The sequence below is a fragment of the Nanorana parkeri genome, unplaced genomic scaffold (genome assembly GCF_000935625.1).
Source record: "Nanorana parkeri isolate BGI_ZX_2015 unplaced genomic scaffold, ASM93562v1 scaffold1385, whole genome shotgun sequence".
NCBI classification, from domain to species: Eukaryota; Metazoa; Chordata; class Amphibia; order Anura; family Dicroglossidae; genus Nanorana; species Nanorana parkeri.
This window is the reverse complement of record NW_017307653.1, coordinates 328,586-350,884: the sequence shown is the minus strand read 5'-3', so window position 1 is coordinate 350,884 and position 22,299 is coordinate 328,586. Positions and strand designations below refer to the sequence as shown.

Genomic DNA, 22,299 nt, shown 5'->3' with positions numbered 1-22,299 from the left:
CTTGACCACTTACTTGGAAATCTCATGGCTGTCAGACATATCTCCAGTAAAAAAAAAAAAAAGGCCTTCTCTTATGTGTGGGAGTGGGGATTTCTCTGTCAAGTTGTTTGAAGTTTAGCTTGCTGACCGTGGGGCTTAAGAGCTTGGTGTGCTATTTAAAGAGAGAAAGCTTGGGATTTTATTACGTTACGAATTTCTCAACAAAAAAATGAGCAGCAAGTTTTTGACTATTATTCTGTAGATGTACATCCAAAGGGTCTGTGCTCTAAAACACGTGTCTGTGTTCATTCCCTCTTGCTTTAACTTGTTGACCAGCAGTACAAGTTGCATAAAGGGTCATAAAAGGAGCCTTAATTAACATTATGTGATCAAAGTGTTTTTTTTCTGGTTTTGATGTGCTGAAAATGAGAAGTGGCCTTACCAGGTCAATTTTTTAGTTTGTGTTATTGTCCGAGCTAATGGAAGCAAACGTTAATTAGGCAACCACTATTATTCTGGTTATTCTAGAAAGAAACTAGCAACCCAGTTCAGTTCTATGCACACATAGTTACATAGGGTGAAAAACAGACACAAATCCATTAAGTTTTCTAAATATAAAAAAAGAGGAGGGGAGAAACCCTATAAAACAAGGTTGGGTTTGCTCCAACAGGGGAAAAATAATCCTTCCTGATACCATGAAGCGATTAGATATTCCCAGGATCAACAATCTCTGGTGTTATGAATGTGTGCACAAAAACTGTGGCACCAGCACACGATAATCTTCCAAAGAAATTCAAATTGTATTCCACATGCATCTGTACAAAGCACAGCCGCTTATTCAGCGATTGTGCTTTGTACAGATGCATGTGGAATAAAGCTTGAATTTCTTTGGAAGATTATCGTGTGCTGGTTCTACAGTTTTTGAGCCTATTACTCCGGAAGAGAGTCATCCGTGCACCAAATGTGGATTGCGGGGATGCATGATAGGGGTGAGCTGTGCACTTTGTATTTTCAGTTATGAATGTGTGCTATGGTCTCTCATACAGCAAGTAAATCAGAAGGTGATATAAGGCAGGATAAGTATGTCACTTTACTGAATAATACATTTGTGACTAGCTTGTCATTATTTCATAAAAGGTTGGACTGTGACTCCCTCCAACCCCCCCCTTCCCTTTTTGGTTTACAACAAAACGTTTTTTTGGGGGGGTGTTAACAACCGGGCAAATGTATTCGATGCACATTTGTCATGGAATTTAGTGTCTATAAACCGAGGAAACAATATATTGCAGTGCACCCGTCCTTTATGTGGCATTTGTATTAGTTTTCTTTTTAATCCCATGGTGATCCTGCCAGTAACATACTTCCTGCCCATGGGTGGCAGCACTTACTAACCATCCCCTATTATGAAAGAGCAGTGTTGTCACCTTAGATTGCTCACAGAGATCACAATTGCTCAAACATTGACCTCAGATCACCTGATCTCCATAGGATGGGGAAGGTAGGCCACATAGGTGAACTGGAAAGGTCTGATAACTTTTCACTTATTGAAAAGATATAACATAATTGTTTTAATAATATTTTGAACAGACCAAAAGCAACGGTTTATAAGATAAGTTCATAGTTAGTGTTTACATATAGGATGCACCAATACCGTTTTTTCAGTATCGAGTTTGAGTTCCGTTGTTTTTTTTTTATCAGTACTTGCCGATACTGAGTACCGATATTGGCATCCCGTGGTAGCGTAGGCCCGGCTTCCTGATTGCCTGGGAAGCTGGCTTCACACTCCCTCGCGACACTGCAAGGCAACCTGGCTTCCTGACCAATCAGGAAGCTAGGCTGCCTCGCAGTGTGATGCCGGGAGGCAGATCATGAGCCGCCGCCGTTTTGGCCGGGGGAGCGAGCTTCATTCTCCCTCGCGGCATTGCCAGTCAGAGGGAATCCTCCGGTATTTGAGTAAGCATCGGAGCATTTGGGCGAGTATAAGACAAAAGGCTCAGTATCGGCACCGATTCCAGTATCGGTATTGGTGCACCCCTAGTTTACGTATACAGTGATACCTTGGTTTACGAGCATAGTTCGTTCTGGAAGCATGCTTGTAATCCTAAGCGCTTGTATATCAAAGCGAATTCCATAGGAAATAATGCAAATTAGATGATTCGTTCCACAACCCAAAAATATTCATATAACTTCCCTTGACTCAATGGAATCTTTTTCATTTCGTGAAACCTTAACAAGGAATCTATCCAATGTGACATTGCATTTTCGTTAAAAAGACACATCGCTCGCACTGCCACAGCCTTATTCGGGTGGTGCTTTTCTACAAAATTTTGCTCTTATTGCAAGACATCGCTCGTATATCAAGGCAACATTTTTTCAGAAATGTTTGCCTGTCTTGCAAAACACTCTCAAACCAAGTTAATTGTAAATCAAGGTATTACTGTACCTAATTAAAAATGAATGGCTAGCTTAACACAGGTTAACCAATTGGAGGGACAGTGCTATATTTTTCAACATAATTTTGTTATCAATATTGTTACTACTGTAATCTAGTATTATTGTACTTGTATTACTGATTTAATAAAAAAGCAAAAACAACAAAAAATCAATGTTTTCCCCTTCCCTTTCTATACCATTGTTACCACTAGGGATGCACCAATACTAGTATTGGTATAGGTGCCTATGCTTAGTATTTGGGCGATGCCTAGCCCGATACTTCAGCTTCCGGTATTGTGTAATGACTCGCTGCTCGGCTTCCTGATTAGTCAGCTTCCCGACCAATCAGGAATCCGGGCGCCGTGTAATGATCATTACACGGCGCCTGGCTTTCTGATTGGCCGGGAAGCCGGCTTCATGCTGCTTTGTCACGCCGGCTTCATGCTGCTTTGTCACCTCTCGTCACTAGTGCTGTCACCTAGTGACGAGAAGCATGGAAACGGCTTCCCTGCTAATCAGAAAGCCAGGTGGCGAGTCATGCCGCCTGGCTTCCTTTAATAGGACTTCCAGTATCAGTATTCGGTATTGGCGAGTACCGAAAAAACGGCATCGGTGCATCCCTAGTTACTACCCCAGAATATCTGGCATGCAGGCACCTGACAATGGACCAGTTGGCATGGATCCCCCATGCCATGCTAGTATTAACATTCATGCCTTTCAGTATTGGTAGAAACTGTTAATAGTGTCCATAGAATATGAGGTAAACCCCTCAAAGTTTCGGACCCAACACTTGTGAGGCCTTTGACACCTCCATTGCCAAGAAGAAGGTGATGGCAAACTTGTGTGCCAGCTATCTGCTCCTTATAGGGTGCAAATAGGTGGCCTTATTCTCCCTGGGGGGACTGGTTTTACCAGTTTCCCCAGCTTGTTGGTCATGAAAGAGTTATAAATAAAACACAGATACAAGTTAAAATAGCTTCTAGTATTTTCAGTGTAACTTACAAAGACCAGCATCATCCACATGTGTCTGATTTTCACCGGTGCAGTGATCTATAGTTGTTGTTCCACCTTGTTATCTTCTCAGCCACCAGCTGATTGAAGCAGATACGATTGTTGAATAGATACGTGCTGAGAGTTCTACGGAAGGAAGGACCCCCCAATGCTGAAGAGCATTTAAGCTGTACTCATAAAGACAGGCTTACAGTCTTCTTACCATTAGGATAACAGCCTGAATTCATGTTTTGTTTTTTTTATTGTTTTTTATGGTCACATTATAAATATGGGAACTGCTGAAATATGGTAACCTTCCTGCAAATGATCATACATATGCCCTGACTCTCCTACTATAAGCTTCAGCATTAACACACAGCCGGCAGAAGTCCAAGTAACATGCCATAATGACTGTTCTTATGCATACATATTGGCAAAAGTAAAGGTGCCCATACACCTTGCGATTATCGTACGATAATCGCGGGAAATCCCGCAATCGTACGATAATCGCAAGGTGTATGGAAGGCGTGCGACCTCTGCTACTGTAAGGTCGCACAACTTTTGTTTTACAAGCATGTTTGAAAACCCGCCGAGAATCGTACGATTGTCGGCGGGTTTGTGGCTTGCTCGTAAGACAAATGCCGAACGGGCCGGTGTGCGCAAGCCCACACTGCCCTTTCAGCATTGCAGTCATCGGAAGTCCGCCCCTCAGGGGGACAGACTTGCGATGATCGCAAGTACGATCTGCCTGTCCAAGATGGGCAGATTGTACGTTTTTCTAATTGCCTTACAACCATCGCAAGACAAAAGTCTTGCGATGGTTGTAAAGCTGGCCACACAAAAAAAGTACGATCTGCCCATCTTGGACAGGCAGATCGTACTTGCGATTATCGCAAGGCTGTCCCCCTGAGGGGCGGGCTTCCGATGACCGCAATGCTGAACGGGCAGTGTGCGCTTGCGCACACCGGCCCATTCGGCATTTATCTTACGAGCATGCCACACACCTGCCCACAATCGTACGATTCTTGGCGGGTTTTCAAACATGTTCCTAAGATAAAAGTCGTGCGACCGTACAGTAGAAACGGTCGCATGCCTTCCACACACTATGCGATAATCGTACGATCGCGGGATTTCATGCGATTATCGCAGGGTGTGTGGGCACCTTAAGGTGTATGGCCACCTTATGTGCTGTAAAGCATTGATTGCAGCTGTGAATCAGGAGCTCAGCTAGAAAAGTACAGAGAGAGTAAAGGCTATCCTTCCTAAACAGCAGTTATAGATAAACTTATGATAGTCTTCTAAACTTAAATTAACTTATGATAGTCTTCTACACTGAAAGAACTAATACAGTAGTAGTACGGTTAGAACATCTGTCAGGGTTTTTCTGGCTGCTCGTCTTCCCACTGAGATTTACCGTCTCCCCAGTAGGACACAGATTGCAAAAGGAACCTAACAGTGGTTTTAACCGTTCCCTATTCTACCCAAAATCGCTTGATTTTTTTTTTTCTTTTTGTTTTTTAGTTTTCACTTGCATTCAGAAGGGTTAGAATGTATGTCAAACTTTTTTTGCTATTTTTGTCCTCATTGGGGATTTTTACCCCCAGTTTCTGTTCCAATAATGGTTGTCCCTGCTTTAGAAAATGTGGGGTGATACAAAATTGACAGGTTCACTAGAGCAGGAGCTATGGTCCACCGACTTCTGGGAGATTTTCTCCCCTCTCCTGTCATGTCTCCAGGGTGAGAATTGAGAGGGAAATATTCCTTTTACCTTTTACATCCTATTTACAGACAGCAATAAAAACGCTCTAACTCTCGGAAGGAGTTTCATATTGCTGTCCAAGTGATAACATTTAATTGCAGTAACAAATAGCAACACATCCAAATTCACTCTACTGAAGTCAGGCCAGTATTATATGGATTCCTAATGCTGCTATGGATTTCTAGACTTGAAGGTACATTTTATAAAACAGAGTACTACTTTAAAGAAAAAAATGTGCTTTGCCCATTTATAAAGCACGGCTGTGTACTTTACAAATTTGTGCTGTGCTCTGCTGATTTCCAAAGCTGACATACCACAACAGAAATGAATGGGGAAGGAGAGGGTAAAGTGTGGAAAAACTTCGAGAGAGCCTCATCATCTGACCTGTCTCCAACACCGCAGGCCTGCATTTTAAGAATGGACCACAGTATTGAGCAGTTCTGTGTTGCATAGCGGAGAGCGGCAATAGCGATGTCTGCTATAAATCAGCTCCTTTTAACAAATTGAACTAATTTTAAAAAATCATATTACCTCCTCTTGGGTCTGTAAAATAATACTGCATTGAAAACATTTTATCTGTTTAATTAAAAAAAAATGTTCATCCTGCCAGAAATCTTGCAAGCTGAATACTTCCCCTTTATGTTATAGAGATGAATAATAGGAAATATGTTCTAACACACTTACTGTCCGAGGTTGATGACAGTAACTAACCATACTGTATATCTAGAGGTGCAGAGTCACCATCTTAGGACAGGAAGTGTGTCACTGGCACACATTGTAAAAATAAGGAAATACAAAAACAAATTCAGCTACCACATCTAAAGACTGGTAAGCTAAAATGATAGCATTTTTGGTGTAGGGTTTAGATACACTTTATTATGAACTATTTATTGTATGACACAGATTGTGTGTAAGGACTGGCAATGGTGTGAGTGGTAGTGGAAGGATAAAACTCCATCCTTTAAATATGTCAAGGTGTGAGTGAAAAGAAAAGCCATTTTTATTTTTAACGTTACTTTTGGTAAGGTATTTATCTACAGAGAGCATTTCATTTGGATGCAGAGTTGTGGGTTACGGTGATGATTGAGTGAGGTAGTGTGGTCAACTGAATAGCTGAATGGTGAAGAGCAGAACTGTGAACAGGACTAAACCAGTTCCATTGTGCTTTTCAGTGAGTTTGGCAGTTTGAATCGAGCAAATTATGTAGACCACATGAAGATGGCAGTGAACAATTTACATTTGATTTCTCTGTTTATTTTATTATTGGGTATCTCTTTTAATAGTTATTTTGTTGCTCAGCCAGCCTATTAGAATGTAGTTAGCTTTACGTTTATGAATATCTATGACCGCAAGTTAAGCAGTTTTATTAAGTCTGGCATTCTCTCTTTCAGTTCAGGGAGAAGACTGACCAAGATTATTACAGCCTGGATGACATGTTTGTCTCCAAAGCAGCGAAGAAGGAGCATGCTGGTGAGGAGGAGGAGAGGGAGAGACAACAGGCAATATATGAGCATCGCAAGCTGAATGCCAGGATGGAGAAATGCCCATTCTGTTTTGACAATGCTGAGCTTCCAAAACATCTTATCGTTGCTATTGGTGTCAAGGTAAGTTGTGGCCACCTATTCATCTTACAGGGCAGCTTCAGGTTTAATCCCACCTGACATATATGATGCAGTCTGTCAGTAGCATTATGTAGGGAACCTGCCTATGCTGTTGCATCTCCAATTTTAGTGTGTCATTGCTTGGCTGTAACCAGCCTGAGCTGCTCTTTATGTTTATTCTAGGCTCCGTAGGTCTTTTCTAAGCTCAGTTGATAGCTTATGCCTGTTACTGAGCAGAGTTCTGGTAATCAGCATGGGAAGTTATGAATATGTATTTGACCCAACCAATCCCTGATGTTCTTGTAACAAAGGTATGGTTTGGGAAGATGATAAATATTTAGGTCATTTTTCAAGAGTGGCGTTTCTCCTCCTGGGCTCTGCCTGGGGAGGATGACTGTTTAAAGGATCACTGCTTGGGCCTTGTCTCAGTCGGGGCCATATACTGTAGGACTAAGGACTTTAGTTGCCTTGTGGAGCTGATATCTGAAGGTTACTGTGCTAAAGCAATCTTCTTGCTGAAGAGTTGCAGATGAGCTGGGTAGAGCTGCTGTCTGGACATTGTAAAAATGATTCACCACTCCCCAAGTAAAGGTATCTTTGACTGGCCTAAAAGGGTCAAAGGGCAGGTTGCTTAAAGAGAAGACCCATTGCTACCGAAGGAAAAGACTGACTGCTCTTATAGGGTCATAGATCTGTCTGGCTGCTCTCACAGAAATTGTCGAGAAGCTGCTCTCAAAGTGCCTTATGACTTCTACTATTAACTCCAAAATATACAGTACTGTGCAAAAGTTTTAGGCAGCTGTGAAAAAATGCTAAAAGTAAGAAATAAAAGTGTTAATAGTTTATTTTTTATCAATTAACAAAATGGAAAGTAAATGAACAAAAGAGAAATCCAAATTAAATATTTATTTGGTGTGACCACCCTTTGCCTTCAAAACAACATCAGTTCTTCTAGGTACACTTGCACACAGTTTTTGAAGGAATTCGGTAGGTAGGTTGTTCCAAACATCTTGGAGAACTAACCTCAGATCCTCTCTGGATGTCGGCTGCCTCAAATCCTTCTCTCTCTTCATGTAATCCCAGACAGACTCGATTATGTTGAGATCAGGGCTCTGTGGGGGCCAAACCATCACTACCAGGACTCCTTGTTGTTCTTTACGCTGAAGATAGTTCTTAATGACATTGGTTGTATATTATATATAACCTCCTATTTTGTTTAAAAAAAAAAAATATATAGGCAAAATAAATAACAAAACTTTTCAAAAATCACTTTCATTTATGTTTATTTAAAAAAAAAATATTTGTGTTATTGTAGTTAAAAGTATCAATTTTATTCTAAAATGTGTCCTATTTAAAGTATTTTAATGCAAAACTAAAAAAAAATAAGAAACAAAATAAATAAAAAAACAATACAAGGTTTAAATGCTAATAGTTACAAAAATAGAAATAAAAAAAAAATCAGCAGGAAAATAGTTAAGGTAAGGAGGAGTTAATTAGAGCTGATTAGGATACATTTAGGATTGATAAGGGGTTATAGATGAACACATTTTAAAAAAAAAATCTTTTTTTTTTAAATTTCTTTTTACCATAACATTAAGTGCCATAACAGCAAAAAATGCGGCCAAAAATTCTGTGCATCCCTAACTTCTGCCTGCTGGGCACTGCTCTGTGTCTTGTCCGTGTTGGCAGAGGCAGCGGGGATCAGAGGGGACAGAGAGGGGCGGGGAAGGAGAGATGGTTTCAGGAAGCCAAGCGGGGCGGCAGACAGCTCAGGATGCCGAGTGTGACAGTGCGAGGCGGAGACAGCTGTCACAGGAGCCGAGCTTGGCTCCTGTGACAGGCGGAAAGTCAAGATTCTGAGAGGTGTGTGGGAGGAGTCAGCTGTCAGGAGGCTGTGCTCTCCTCACACACCTCCCCGCTCAGCCCCCTGGGACCACGAGTCAAGCTGGAGAGTGGAGTACAGACACTCAGCAATCAGCTGATAGCTGTGTTTGTAAATAACGGAGGTCATAGTATGCTTACTGTGTCCCCAGTTATGAATGAACAGGAAGTGCTCTACATCACTTCCTGTTCATTCAAGATTGAGGACTCTTGTGTCCTCAAAATGTAAAAAGGTTGGTAAAACAAAAGTAATTTTCAGTTTCGGTCTTAAAATTAAATTTCTGCAGTCGGTAATTGCTAGCTATTGCGATGGGGGGAGGACGCAGCAGCGGGGCAGAAATACAGGATGTACTACATATGCTCCATGTACTTCAGTGAGGTTTTTTATTTTTAGGTATGTGTAGTAGGCCCAGTGGCCACAACTGGATATAGTAGATGTAAACCCTGAATTAATGATATTTATTATTTGCTTTTAATATATTTTTTTCGCTATTTGTAAATTTTTGTTGCTTCTCAGTGCTGTCAATCTCCTGCAGCCTCTTTGTAGCCACACCTGGTCTATATGCATATAATCCAGTGGCTTTTCCCAGGTTGGGTTACCTGATGGTGGCAAGATTGGGACATGCCTGTGCAGGGTTTGTTAACACGGCCACTTGTAGTCCCCATTGGGAGAGAGAGTGACAAAACCGGAGCACAGTTGGGAAACAGGAACAGAGCGTTGTCACAGAACTGGAAGTGGCCCAATGAATGGGGCTATGGTACGTACGTGCAGTATTAGGGATGCACAGATACTTTTCGAGTACCAGTGCAGATACTTGGCATTTTCATGAGAACTACCAGGGTTGCAGCGGTTGCAGCTGGGACCGGGCTCTGGCACTCCACCACTGCCCTGAACTCATTAGTCTGTATTGCTTTAGAAAAACTGTCACATGACAATAAACAAAAATGTATCAGTACTCATACTTGTAAGTACTCGGCAAGTACCAGTACTCGTACTCGCAAAACTGGTATCTGTTCATCCCTTTATTTATATTTATAAAAACAAAATCGTACATTAAAACAGAGATGCACAAATCCCAGGAGCTCCGTATGCTCCTTACAAATGACAGCTGCCTCCTAATTTTTTAATTTTTATCTAGTGTAGTCTTGGAGCTCAAAAGTATCGGTACATGTACTCGTACTTGTACCGAGTACTGTACTTGGTATCTGTGCAACCCTATGCAGTATGGAGAGGCGCTGAGACAAAAAATGCTGAATCTGAGAAGTTAGTATTATCCCTGGTTGGGATTCATTCGGGGGTAGGGGGGATTTATTAAAGGGTAGCTTCATACCTGGCATTAAATTGTACAGTTCCTTGTCATAACAATTAAAGTCAACTGTCCTATTAAAGCCCAGAAGACAAATGTTTTTTGTTTTTCTTTTCAGTTAATTTAATTGAGATAAAGTATACAAAGGATTACATCAGCTACATCTTGCAGCTTAGACTGCTGTTTCCAGACAATAGGCAGGAGTGGATGAGTCACAGAAAAGACAGCTTAATGTAATGTATTCTGCTCAAGTATAAATATCAGCACACTTGGGTATTGTCTGAACACATTCTTCAAACAAGCCAAGTTTACTTGTACTCGCATCCTTCCTTCGGCTGCTTAACAAATGAAAGAAATATTGTTTCACAGCAGGAAGTCCTTGCTAAGTTATTCATAGACATGAGATGACTGTCATCCAATCTGGACAACTACATCCATATTGGGTGATGATCATTGTGTCTGTGGGTAGACACTCCCAGCAAATACACCTCAATGAAACCGGGAGTCGGCCCGGTTGAACTGGTGTTTGCATTGAGTTAAACCCCAATTACAGCCAAAACTTTTGATGTTTGGATAGATTGTTTAAGGGTTAGAAGCACTGTCAACATTTTATTGCTTTGTTTATCACTTGTTTTCACCATTTTTAAATTTTTGTTGTATGTCCGTGCTACTGATCGCCTGCAGCCTCTTTGTAGCCACATCTTGTCTATATGCATGCACTCTGTCAATGATTTTCCTCACGGTGGGTTTCTCTAAGGCGACCACATTGGAACATGCGCCAGCATGGCCCTGGTAGTCTGCATTAGATGAGAGTGTGACAAAACAGGAGCACAAATGGGAGAGAGAGACAGAGCGTTGTCACCCTATTGCAGGAAGTGCTGGATCAAGGAACTTCATGGCAGAATCGCCAGGGATATTTTTAATGTAAGCTAACAGTTTAATAATAGTTATGTTTGACAATCCAATAAGCTTTGAAAAATCTCCTTTCGTGTTGTAAGTGGGTAGATTCTGTAAGGGTTAGAACCATTGGCAACATTGTTTTACTGTCTGTAGCACTTGTTTTAAGGGTTAGAAAAAAAGGATGGCTTGAGTTTTTCATTAAAATGTAAGATATTTTTTTTTTCTTTTGGATTAGTTTTGGATATAGTAGGTAAGGGTTAGCAGCTGGATCCCTTACCCTGATATGCCGTCAGTCTTTGTGGGGCTTGGCTATCTCATTGTTGGTATAATTAATGTCTGGAACCTTACTGCTTTGTATGCTCACAGTAATCTATAGGGCACGCCATATATGGTTGTGCAGTAATTGCACTTACCGCCATTGCTATGTATCTGACATTGCGCCACTCAGACCATCTCCTCAGTAAATGATCCAGCAGGGACTGTATAGAAGTGTTCCTTCAGTTTTCTCTAACTCTCTTATGTGTCACCCAGATTTTACACAAGTAGAAAGTCTTTATGTGCAGTCGGTAGGGTTGGAAGTACTCAGGATCTATCACCCCCTAGGGTAGTTTTGAACACCAGATCCTTACCCAAGAATTATATTGAGCTGCTGGATGGGAATGTGATTGGGTCCCTTATGACCGTCCCAAAAAAAAAAGTTTGCACAATGCAAGCTTTGGAATTCCAATCTGACCTTTGCTTTGATTGCTTTATAAATACAAGCAAATAATCAGATACAAATATACCAACATTGTGACGCAGGTCATCCATAGAAATGGCCCTACATTCAAAATATACTCTGGTAGATATGGGCCTCATGCAACTGCATCTGACTTCCTGCTGTAGTTCTAGTATTTAGCTAAACAAATTATCTTTTTTAGCTATGGAAAAGTGTGTTCTGCCATACGATTGCCAAGAATGATTACGTGTATTGCCAGTGTTACAACATTATAGCATACGCTGTACCAATATAAAACTAGTGCACAGTGCAGCTTAGGCTCGGTTCGTTTTTTCCTGCTGTATGCTGTCCTGTTTTCGGTCAAATTGGGATTTTTTGAAAGTTAATACAGCAGTGTAATGGCCGACCATACTGAAATTGCAGCACGTTTTATAAAATCACAAGGCTCCTTTTTTGATAGTCTAATTGCCCTAATGAAGCAGCCTTGTGGTTTCAAACGTTGCATGATTTCCACTAAGCTCATTAAAGGGTTTTTTTTTTCTCCTTTACTGCATTTTAACTTTTGCTTTTCATGCCGTTCCATAGCTAACACATTACCCCTTCTAACAAAATGTTCCCTTTTTAAAAAGTTAAACCCTTGAAGCAGTCACAATACTAGTGCCATCGTTGTTTGCCGCTTAATTTTTGAAAAAACATTTTTAGCCATTTATGCAATTATGCAAATGACTAATTAGATCTAAGCTGATAGCAAAATCTAATCCTAGTGTGTGTTCGGGAAATCGACGCCATTTATCAGAAGAGTATACTTCCTGTTCTTCTTTATTGTTGGCATATGGTATTTTGTTTTACAAATCACATAATAGATTTGAGCTTCCCTTGAGATAATGTTGTGAACGGAGGATTTTCGCAGTTATGTTTAGCTCCGGCATGCTTCTCTGATTTTGGCATGATCATTCTTTACTTCAGAGTATGATCCTTATGCTACATGTGCACAAATACCATATGTCCCCTGACCTGGATAAAAAGTTGCAGTGTTTTCTACATCATTGGCTAGTTCCAATCTAAATTCATTATCATTTGTCAATTTTATAAATCTGTTCCCCTTTAAAAATGATTTACCAAGTTACCTTGGTGTAGGTCAAGTTGAACCTTTGAGTTAGATGCCTGTACCCCCATTTTGTATATGCATGTTTTTAGGGCTGCAACAACTAATCGACATAATCGATTATAATCGATTATTGAAAAAGTTGTCAACTTTTTCAATAATCGATTAATCGGCTTCCGATCAGTTGGCCCTGTTCACGGCTCCACACACGCTGCGCGCCGCACCTCCTCCCCAAATCACGCTCATCGCTGCCAGACCCGCCCACCCGCATCCACGCTTTACACGACGCACCTCCTTCCCGCCTCACGCTCACCGCCCGCCCACATCCACAGGGACGCGGGGAGATGTAGTAAGGAGGAGCAGGTGTGGGGGGATGACAGCCGTCGACAGACAGACCCGATCTCAGAAGCAAGACTTAATAATCGGCTAACTAATCGATTTTGAAAATAATCGTTAGCTGCAGCTCTACATGTTTTCAAATAATTTACTATATTAATATCTTTAGGTAGTTTTTTTGACTTTTGCTTTTTTCTTTGTGAAAGCTTTAAAATATTGCTATGAATTTAGCAGAGAAAATGTAGCCAGAAGCTGTCAGGTGTACCCACAGGGCTACACCTATACTGCTGGCTAAACGTTTTTTTTGCTTTTTACAAGAACTCCAGTGGTCTACTTTCTAAGTGCTGAAATATGAGGCATACATATTTTTTTTTTTCACAGAATGTTATACCTTTACAACACAATTCTTACATCGATGCTGTCATTTTTAAGGTTTTTGTGCTAAAACTGACAAGATCATGTATGATCTCTGTAATAGTGTCCTTGGATCTTTGTTTTTTTACAAAGGTGTCCAAATGGTGGTCCTGCCCTAGAGGCATCTAGGAATGTCTCTGCTATTCCGTCAATATTCCTGGGTATGCCAAGGTCCTGAATTTAAAGTCTTCTTTTTGGTTGTCAGGATTGTCTTTTCTCAGTAGTGAAACATTGACTTTTGCTATGTCCTCTGAGGGAACAGGTGGGAACATCTCTTTTAGCTATGCTGGAAAATGTAGTGAATTTTAGTAGTAAGGCATTGGTGCCATCATCTTGTTCTTCCTGATGGCACCTTTTTTTGCTTCCCTGCTGCTTCTTCTAAAGGAAGCTCTGACTTGATTTTAACGAGACCTGGTAAGCAAGGCCATGGCTGCTTAGTAAATTTGTAAAGTTATACAGGGCTATATACCATATACACATCTCATTCCATGAAAAACTAGGTTACACTAATTGACCAGGTAATCATAAGTAAAATGTTTCAGCTTTTTATCATATGGTCTACATGGAACAAGTGTTCCAAAATACACTGCTTGTCCAAATACAGGATCACCTGGATCTAGCTAGGGCCTATAAGTATGATCCTTCCATTTGATAATGGTTCAGCAATGAGGTCAGCTGCCTACCTGAATATACAGAATGACCAGGTTTTTCCATCAATGGATTATTTCTTCCCTGATGGCACATTGGGCATATTCCAAGATGACAATGCCAGGATTCATCAGACTCAAATTGGGAAAGGGGTTCAGGGAGCATGAGACATCATTTTCACACATGGACTGGCCACCACAGAGTCCAGACCTTAACCCCATTAAGAATCTTTGGGATGTGCTGGAGAAGACTTTACACAGTGGTCCAACTCGCCCATCATCACTGCAAGATATTGGTTATACATTAATGCAACTCTGGATGGAAATAAATGTTGTGACATTGCATAAGCACAATCAAATCTAAAGGCTGGCCAACAAAATATTAGAGTGCAATTAAACTCTTTAAGCCGCACTCTTATATACCCTTAAATACCCTCTAGTGGCGTAAAGCTGCAATACTATAAAGTGAATCCACTTCTTCAAAAATAAAAAATGTGTGTACTGTATTGCGCTATACCTATTTAGCTCCACACAAATGAAAATTATAAATATGTATTTTATAAATATACATAAACATGCATCTGTGGATCTCAATTATTTTGGATCAGTATACAAAAGTCCCATGTGTTATAAACATTAAATCTGTGATTCGATCTTCAAAACAATTGTGATGTGAATTTTCCCAATCACCGATGTGCTTCTTATTGTCTCCAATCTCACTTGCCAAATTTCCAGGGCAACCCTTATTCAGGATAAGCCATATAAGCCATATGTGTTTTATAACCGCAAGATAGTATCCCTTCTCCATGTTGTTTCACGAACAAGGAAGATTTGATACTATCTAGGATTATTATCTTGCTGACATAAAACGTATATGGCTTATCATGAATTAGGGTTGCCCTGGAAATCTGGTGAGTGAGATTGGAGACAATAAGGAACACATTGATGATTGGGAAGATTTATTCACAGGCTTTTGTATACTGATCCAGTCTAATTGAGATCCGCAGGTGCATGTTTATGTATATTTATAAAATACATATTTATCATTTTAATTTGTATGTATGTTTAGCGCGATACAGTACAGTTTTTAAATATTAGCGTGTGATTTTTTTTTTTGGACTGGCGTACTTTTTGCAGTATCCGTAACATTAACAGACACTTATGTCATACTAATGATTTGGGGCGTTTTTATAAAGCATTGAATGTGATATTAAGGTTAGGTTCACACCTAGGCGGTCCGCGCAATATCGCACAAAAGAGATTTGCATTCAATGGAAGCTGTTCTCACCTTTGCAATTTGTCACACAGAAATCACCTGTCACGCGAAAAGGTGCCCGAGCTATTTTCGGGCGGTTGACAAGGTTTAGGTCCCATAGACATCTCTATGCATCAAAAAACCCGTGACAACTGAGCAGTTTTCAAAGCAAATATGCGCAAACGAAAACGTGCGAAAACAGCTCACCAGTTTAATCGCCTAGGTGTGAACCCAGCCTTACTAAACATGCGCTTCATGTGAATCAGTCACTGTAATTTAAACATTTAATTTGAATTGCCTTATGTAAAACTGTAATTTAAAACACATTCACCAGGAAGAAGCTGGCACTCGGCTCCGGGCAGCATATTTTGAATGGCTGCTTGGAGCGAGAACTGACGGTGCTGCGCTAGCGGGAGGCAGAGGAGCCTCTCAACTAGAAAACTGGAAGACATGTGGCGACCCACTAAACGGGGTCGCGACCCACTTTTGGGTCACGACCCACCAGTTGAGAACCAAGCATCTAGACTTATACCTTTTGAAAAGTATAGAGCTTGGGCATGATGACCCTTTTAATTGCATTTTAATTTTAAATTAGTTGTATATTAGGATAATCTTCCCCTTTGTATGTTAGGTGTTCTTATTTTATGTTCCTGTCTCTGTACATAAATCCTTGTGTTTTGTGGGATATTATGGTGCTGTAACATTTTCTGTTCAAGGCCAATATTATAGACTGCAACCTGCGTTTTTCCTGTTAGTCTTCACCAATTTTCAGCAGACAATTAGCAGAAGCAGGCTATGTTAAATAATAAGTTCACTTTTAATATACATAACCACTTTATACATAACCACTTTAATCAAGGCAAGTCAAACAAGTTGTCAAATATAGTCTTTAACTTCTTTTACTTTGTCCTTTCTTCCCTGAATTGTAATGCTCCAGAGCCTCACCAGTGTAAATTTACTGCAAGAATAGCTGAAGGTTGGCCTTATCTCTTCAAGCACAGTAGTTGTATAAGTGAAATCATCTTCAGCATCCCTTTTTATATAAACACTTGTATCACAACAATTATGAGCATAACACCCAGAGAATGCATGCAAACAAAAAATGATATAATGTTCAATATGTAACCAAATTAACTTGCCCTTATTGCAAATACCCTTGCATGCAATAAAATGCAGATTGCTGGACCCCCCACACACATATTCAAATGTAAACCATTCACAGTGCTAAGAGCCTATAGTAAGAGTTGTACAGTCCCAGCGTATACTCAACTGCTATAACTTCAGCATTGTAATAGGAATACATACTAGAGATGTTTTGATAATGCAATCAAACCTTACTTGAAAAAAAGTCCCAGTTATGTAGTGAGTGCATATCCCATCATGCAGTGCTTCCAGCAAGCAATGATAATGAAACATTGTGGGCGTTTCTTGTGTTAACTGTGAGAGAGGGGGAAAGAGTTGAGTTGTAGTTCAGGTAGATTGGTAACACAAGAAAGTGCATATTCACAGGGCTGAGTGAAATGGTGTCAGTACATTGAGGTGTTATGGACATCCTCAGTAAGTAAGTTTACACATTTCTAGATCAATACGTTTATTATGAGTGGGGTAGAGCTAGAATGTAAATTCACATGTGAAATACATATTTAGTTTTAGGTTTTGACCATAGATGACCTTTACCATTTTTTTAATTGACTCAGCAAGCCCTCAAAACCATAATTACTGATATTACTATTAATTTCCGAAAAGAGTTAAATGTCCATTCCCACTAGTAACTCAACTGCTGGAGACAAATGTGTTTATACGTATATTGCTTCTCTCAATGGAAGCAGCAGCGGTATTGCCGGGCTAAAATCCTAAATTAAAAAAGGAACTGCCAGGGATGTCAAAAAGGCAATCCTGACACTGGTAACAACTCGACACCACCAGGATTGCCAAGAGTTTTTACCTAAGGGATCATTACTTTGCTAGCCGGGCTAGCGAGATGTCAATTACTCACTGCCCCCTAGCTGACTTTGCGGCTGGCGATGTATCATCCTTGTGACATAAGCCTAATGTTCAATACATTCAGCCAGCCCAACAAAGCTGGGGCACAACACTGAAAGAATGAAAGTTCTGAGCAAAAAAAGGAAAAAGCTGGGAGGAGAATGTGGTCATGTGACCAGACTGTCCACCAATTACAGAAAAGTAAGTACATGCCATTGAAATTGTTGCATTTTTCAACATATTTGAAAAGGAAAACCTTAGATCTTTAAGGGAAAAAAAAAGATGCAGTAGATCTACAACACATTCACATTTGTCCAATATTTACGCCTTTTGAAGACCGTGCAATTACAGAAAAATGCCTGTTGATCTGCCCAAAAATGTTTTCCGCTTCTAACTCCTGTTGTGGACTGACAGCATTTTTGTGGACTGACAGCATTTTTGTGGACTGAGTGTTGTTAGCCCTACCCAGTCTTCTGCCAAACTACTCAGTCCCACCTACTACCCGCCACCCCCCCCCCCATCTCTACAACATAAAGGCTAATCACTAGTCCCAGGAGAAGGACTGGGTGGGAAAATTTCCTTGCACCATCTGCAAAGAGTTTGCATGTTCTCCCTGTGCTTGCATGGGTTTTCTCTGGGTACTCCGGTTTCCTCTCACACTTCAAATACATGCTGGAAGGTTAATTGGCTGCTGCTAATTGGCCCTTTAATGTTCTTCACCGAGAAAACATAGCTGTTAGGAGCTTACAGTATTTTTATATTGCCAGACCTTATAACCTTATATTGTTTTCTTATAACTTTCTATATAGCAGGTGTGCCCATTAGGTAGATCGTGATCTACCCGTAGCTCTCAAAGCTGATGCTGATAGATCATGAAGGGTGTGAATAGTGGCCCCTTTATTCCATTTTGGTATATTTATTTAGCTGTGCATACATGATTACCTATTAGCCTGAGTCTGCTGAGCCAAGCTCCCTGACGCCTTTCTAGTGGATTCTGGTGGTTGAAGTGCTATGTATTACATCATAGAATATTAGTTTACACAGCCTGTTGCACTACACTGTTTGCAAAATACAGCAAGGTGAGCCAGGAGAGAGAGCGGGGAGAGACAGACAGGAGAGAGAGGAAAGACAGCCAGGGGGGAGAGAGAGATGAAAGATAGCCAGGGGGGAGAGAGCGAGGAAAGACAGCCAGGGGAGAGAGCGAGGAAAGACAGCCAGGAGAGAAAATGATGAATGACAGACAGGAGAGAGAGAGAGCGATGAAAGACAGCTAGGAGAGAAAATGATGAATGACAGACAGGAGAGAGCGATGAAAGACAGCTAGGAGAGAGGAGAGGCAGCCAGGAGGATGAACAAGGAGAGACAGCCAGGAAAGAGAGAGCGAGGAAGGTTATTTTTTCCTTGGTAGATTTCATGTAGCTCGTCATTTGAAAAGTAGATCTCAACACAAAAATTGTGGGCACCCCTGCTATAGAGCCTTCTAATTGATGCCATCCATTGATCAAAGCAGAGGTTCCAAGGAAAGTAGCCAATAAAACACTAAGCCTAGTTTAACATGGTTGCAGTTGTGTTCCGGCACGTGTTTGTATCATTGGACCCTTTCACACTAAGCGGCTCAGCATAGATGTAAACCAGCCCCAAAGGAAAGAATTGGCAAAGTATTCACCTGCAAGAAAACAGACAAGTGTAAATAGGTCCTTAAAGTATATTTCCATTATTGCAGTCAGAATTGAGAAAACCCTCCTGTATGTTTGTTATGTGTTCCTATTCACACGGCATGCCTAAAAATATATATATATTTTTTAAACCTATGTCTTACCTTTTCATGTGTCTGTTTAGGAGGCCAGCTTCTACCTCAGTTTTAGTAACAGGAAACTCTGGCTGTCCCAATAGAAAGACTACAAACAGACTGAGCATCTCCTAAATAACATATAATGGAGGTGTGAGAAATCGTCTCATGGGGTCACCTGTTCTGGTGGCAGCTGCCTAAGAGGACATTTCCTTCTGCTTTGGAGAAATTTCCTGTGTCTCTGGGACAGGAAGTGAAGGGAAATCCTAACAATGGAACACAGACTGCAAAGCACTTTCTTTATCCAAAACTAAAATATAATAATAAAAAAAAAGGTTAGACTGTACATGGAGTGTAGTACTTCTTTTTGGTGATCTAGCTGTCTTCACAGGTCGTTTGGTTTGGAAGCTCTTGGATATACAGTGGATATGCACATAAAGGGATGCACTAAGGATCCTGTCCCTTTGCAGTCCCTCATGTGTGACTGGAATTATATTGTATCCAAAATGGATGCCAAATTGAAGGATGTTTTGAAGGTCATGTTTTCTGGGAACGCTGATGCTGAAGCATTTCGCAATTCCAATTAAGTCACTGGAGGTTTCTGCTGTTCTGGTCACACATTGAAATTGTCATATGTTTTCATAGCACAGATGTGATGCATTAACGTTGTATGAGGCCAGCTGAATTGTGAAAACAAATTAACGATTATACCGACACTTACTGGGCTCTACTACAGAGATTGAGAGTCCTTACGCCAAGGCTTTTATAAGCTCATTTGATGAAGTGATGCACAAAGTTTCATAAAGCAATCACGCATCATTTTTACTGAGCTGACTTTGGTCACCTAAAATCCATTTGGCATTTGTGGGTTTTTGCAAGTTTGCACTTAGGGCTTTGTTGGGGTTTTTTTTTTTAATTTAAAAAAAGCCCACTTTAAAAAAAAATATAGCCATATATACTACTCATAAGGCAAATTGTTTATATAGCCTTTATTTCAAAATATTTTTTGTTTTTCATCCAATATCTGTGTTTATATACACTGAGTGGCCAGATTATTATGACCACCACATCAGTACTTCGTTGTTGGTCCACGAGATGACTTTGTTGGGCCACCTCGTGACTCCATGAGATGTTGAAAGGTGATGCGAGGAATCTGACACTGCACTGTTGCCCTTCTGTTGTCTTGTACCAGTCTTGACACTCTCCGTTCTGCCCTAACATTGACTAGTCGCTGACGGCACGTTCAGACCCAGATTTTTGGCTGACAGTCCAGTCTTTAAACACGTTAACAACAGCTGCTCTTGAACATTTAACGAATTCTGCTGTTTTGCTGATACTTGCTCCATGGCTCCGAGCAACAACAATCATCCCACGTTCAAAGGCTGTTAAATCGCGTTGTTTACCCGTATCTTCAGAAAAAAATCACTTCTACTGTCGTGGTAAACAACCTGCTTCCCTATTTATAATGGTCTGGCCCTGTAGCAACTTCAGCGCGAAATTATAGCTAATTTGCCTACAAACGTCAGGTGGTCATAATAATCTGGCCACTCAGTGTATACTACTTATAAGGCAAATTGTTCATATAGCCTTTATTTCAAAATATTTTTTGTTTTTCATCCAATATCTGTGTTTATATACACTGAGTGGCCAGATTATTATTATGACCACCTGACGTTTGTAGGCAAATTAGCTATAATTTTGCGCTAAAGTTGCTACAGGGCCAGACCATTATAATTGCCCGAACCTCCAGCACTGACTGGCGGAACCGACGGTAGAGGGGGCGGGTACAGCTGGCTCTGCCTCTAGATAGGCAGAGCCAGCTGTCACTCACGCAGCTGGGTGAATCCAGACAGCATTGTCGGGATCCCTTCCGGCTGTGGCGTCTCAGTATACCGCGAGCTGTAGCTCTGCAGGAGGCGAGGCACCTCGTCATTACCTGCTCTGAGCAGGCTGCGGGACATAGAAAAAGTGGGGAATAGCAGGCAATATTGGCTCAGTGTGGGGGCAGTGCTGAAGCTAGGGGGGCATATGCCCTGGGCGCCGCCGGCAGTGCCAGTGGCAGATTCGATGCCAGGTATGCAGAATTGGATATAGATGTGCCACACTATACAGTGTTCTGGTCTGTAGTCTGCACATGTGCTCATCTATTTTCCCCACTAGGGGGATACAAGCCTTAGTTAGCAATATCTATTTAAAGGAGAACTATGGGGTTCTATCTTTTTTTTTTAATGCATTCCTTAGGCTAAATAAGTAAATAATGTAATTTACTCTAATTATCCAAAATGCACAGTAATAACTGGAGATCCCTGCTGATCGGATCCGATCAGCAGGGATCTCCAGTGACATCATTTACCATATATGGACTTTCCCATTTGTAGTAAATGCTGAAGAGAGAGAGAGCTCCTTCCCCTCAGCCATCATCGATCCACGATCATTTTAGTATGTCAGTGTCAGCAGGGAGAGAGAGAGAGGGGGGAAGGAGCTGGCACACGGGGTCGTGCACGTAAGGAGAGAGCTGCTGCGCAAGTCCATATATTCGTGGACGCGCAGCAGCTCTCAAGAATCACTGTCAGTCATCAGTGGGGAGGATCCCGTCAGATATGTCGGGATGTCTTCTCATTGCGGCGCTTAGCCCCGCCCACCACCTTAAATAAGGTTTTACAGCCTTACTGTGCATTTTGGCTAATTAGAGTAAATTACATTATTTACTTATTTAGCCTAAGGAATGCATTCATAAAAAAAAAGATAGAACCCCATAGTTCTCCTTTAATGTTTAAAAAAAAAAATATTATATGCAGTTAAACAGCATTTTTGTGCCCGGCCCCCATGCGGTGCTGCAGTACTAACCTGCTGTGTCGTCTTCTCCATCTGCTTCAGCCACTCCGTGTCACAGCCTAGTCATCTGCTCCATTCTCACCTCTTCTCCCGCTGATTGGCCGATTGGATGATGACAGGCTTACTCACTAGTCACTCCAGGGCGGGAGAAGAGGTGAGAATGGAGCAGATGACTGAGGACTTGGAGGAGGAGTTCACGCCCATCTTGTTTCATTGAAAATGCTGCGGAGGTACTGTGTGCGGCGGTTTTGGGTCCTTGATGATGGCGGATGCGGCACAGGTACTTTGTATCGGAGTATTTGCACGAGTACTCATGCAAATACTCGGTATCGTCGCCGATACCGATGCTTGTATCAGAGCATCCCTA

General features: G+C 41.1%; 1 protein-coding gene across 1 annotated transcript in view; it reads left to right on the top strand.

The window, feature by feature from the left end:
• Positions 1–22,299, top strand: part of CWF19L2 (CWF19-like 2, cell cycle control (S. pombe)) — a 151,254-nt gene that overhangs the window by 90,258 nt on the left and 38,697 nt on the right. The window contains exon 10 of the mRNA XM_018569741.1: positions 6,553–6,765. Within this exon, the coding sequence (XP_018425243.1) occupies positions 6,553–6,765 (213 nt within the window). The remainder of the gene's footprint in view (positions 1–6,552; positions 6,766–22,299) is intronic.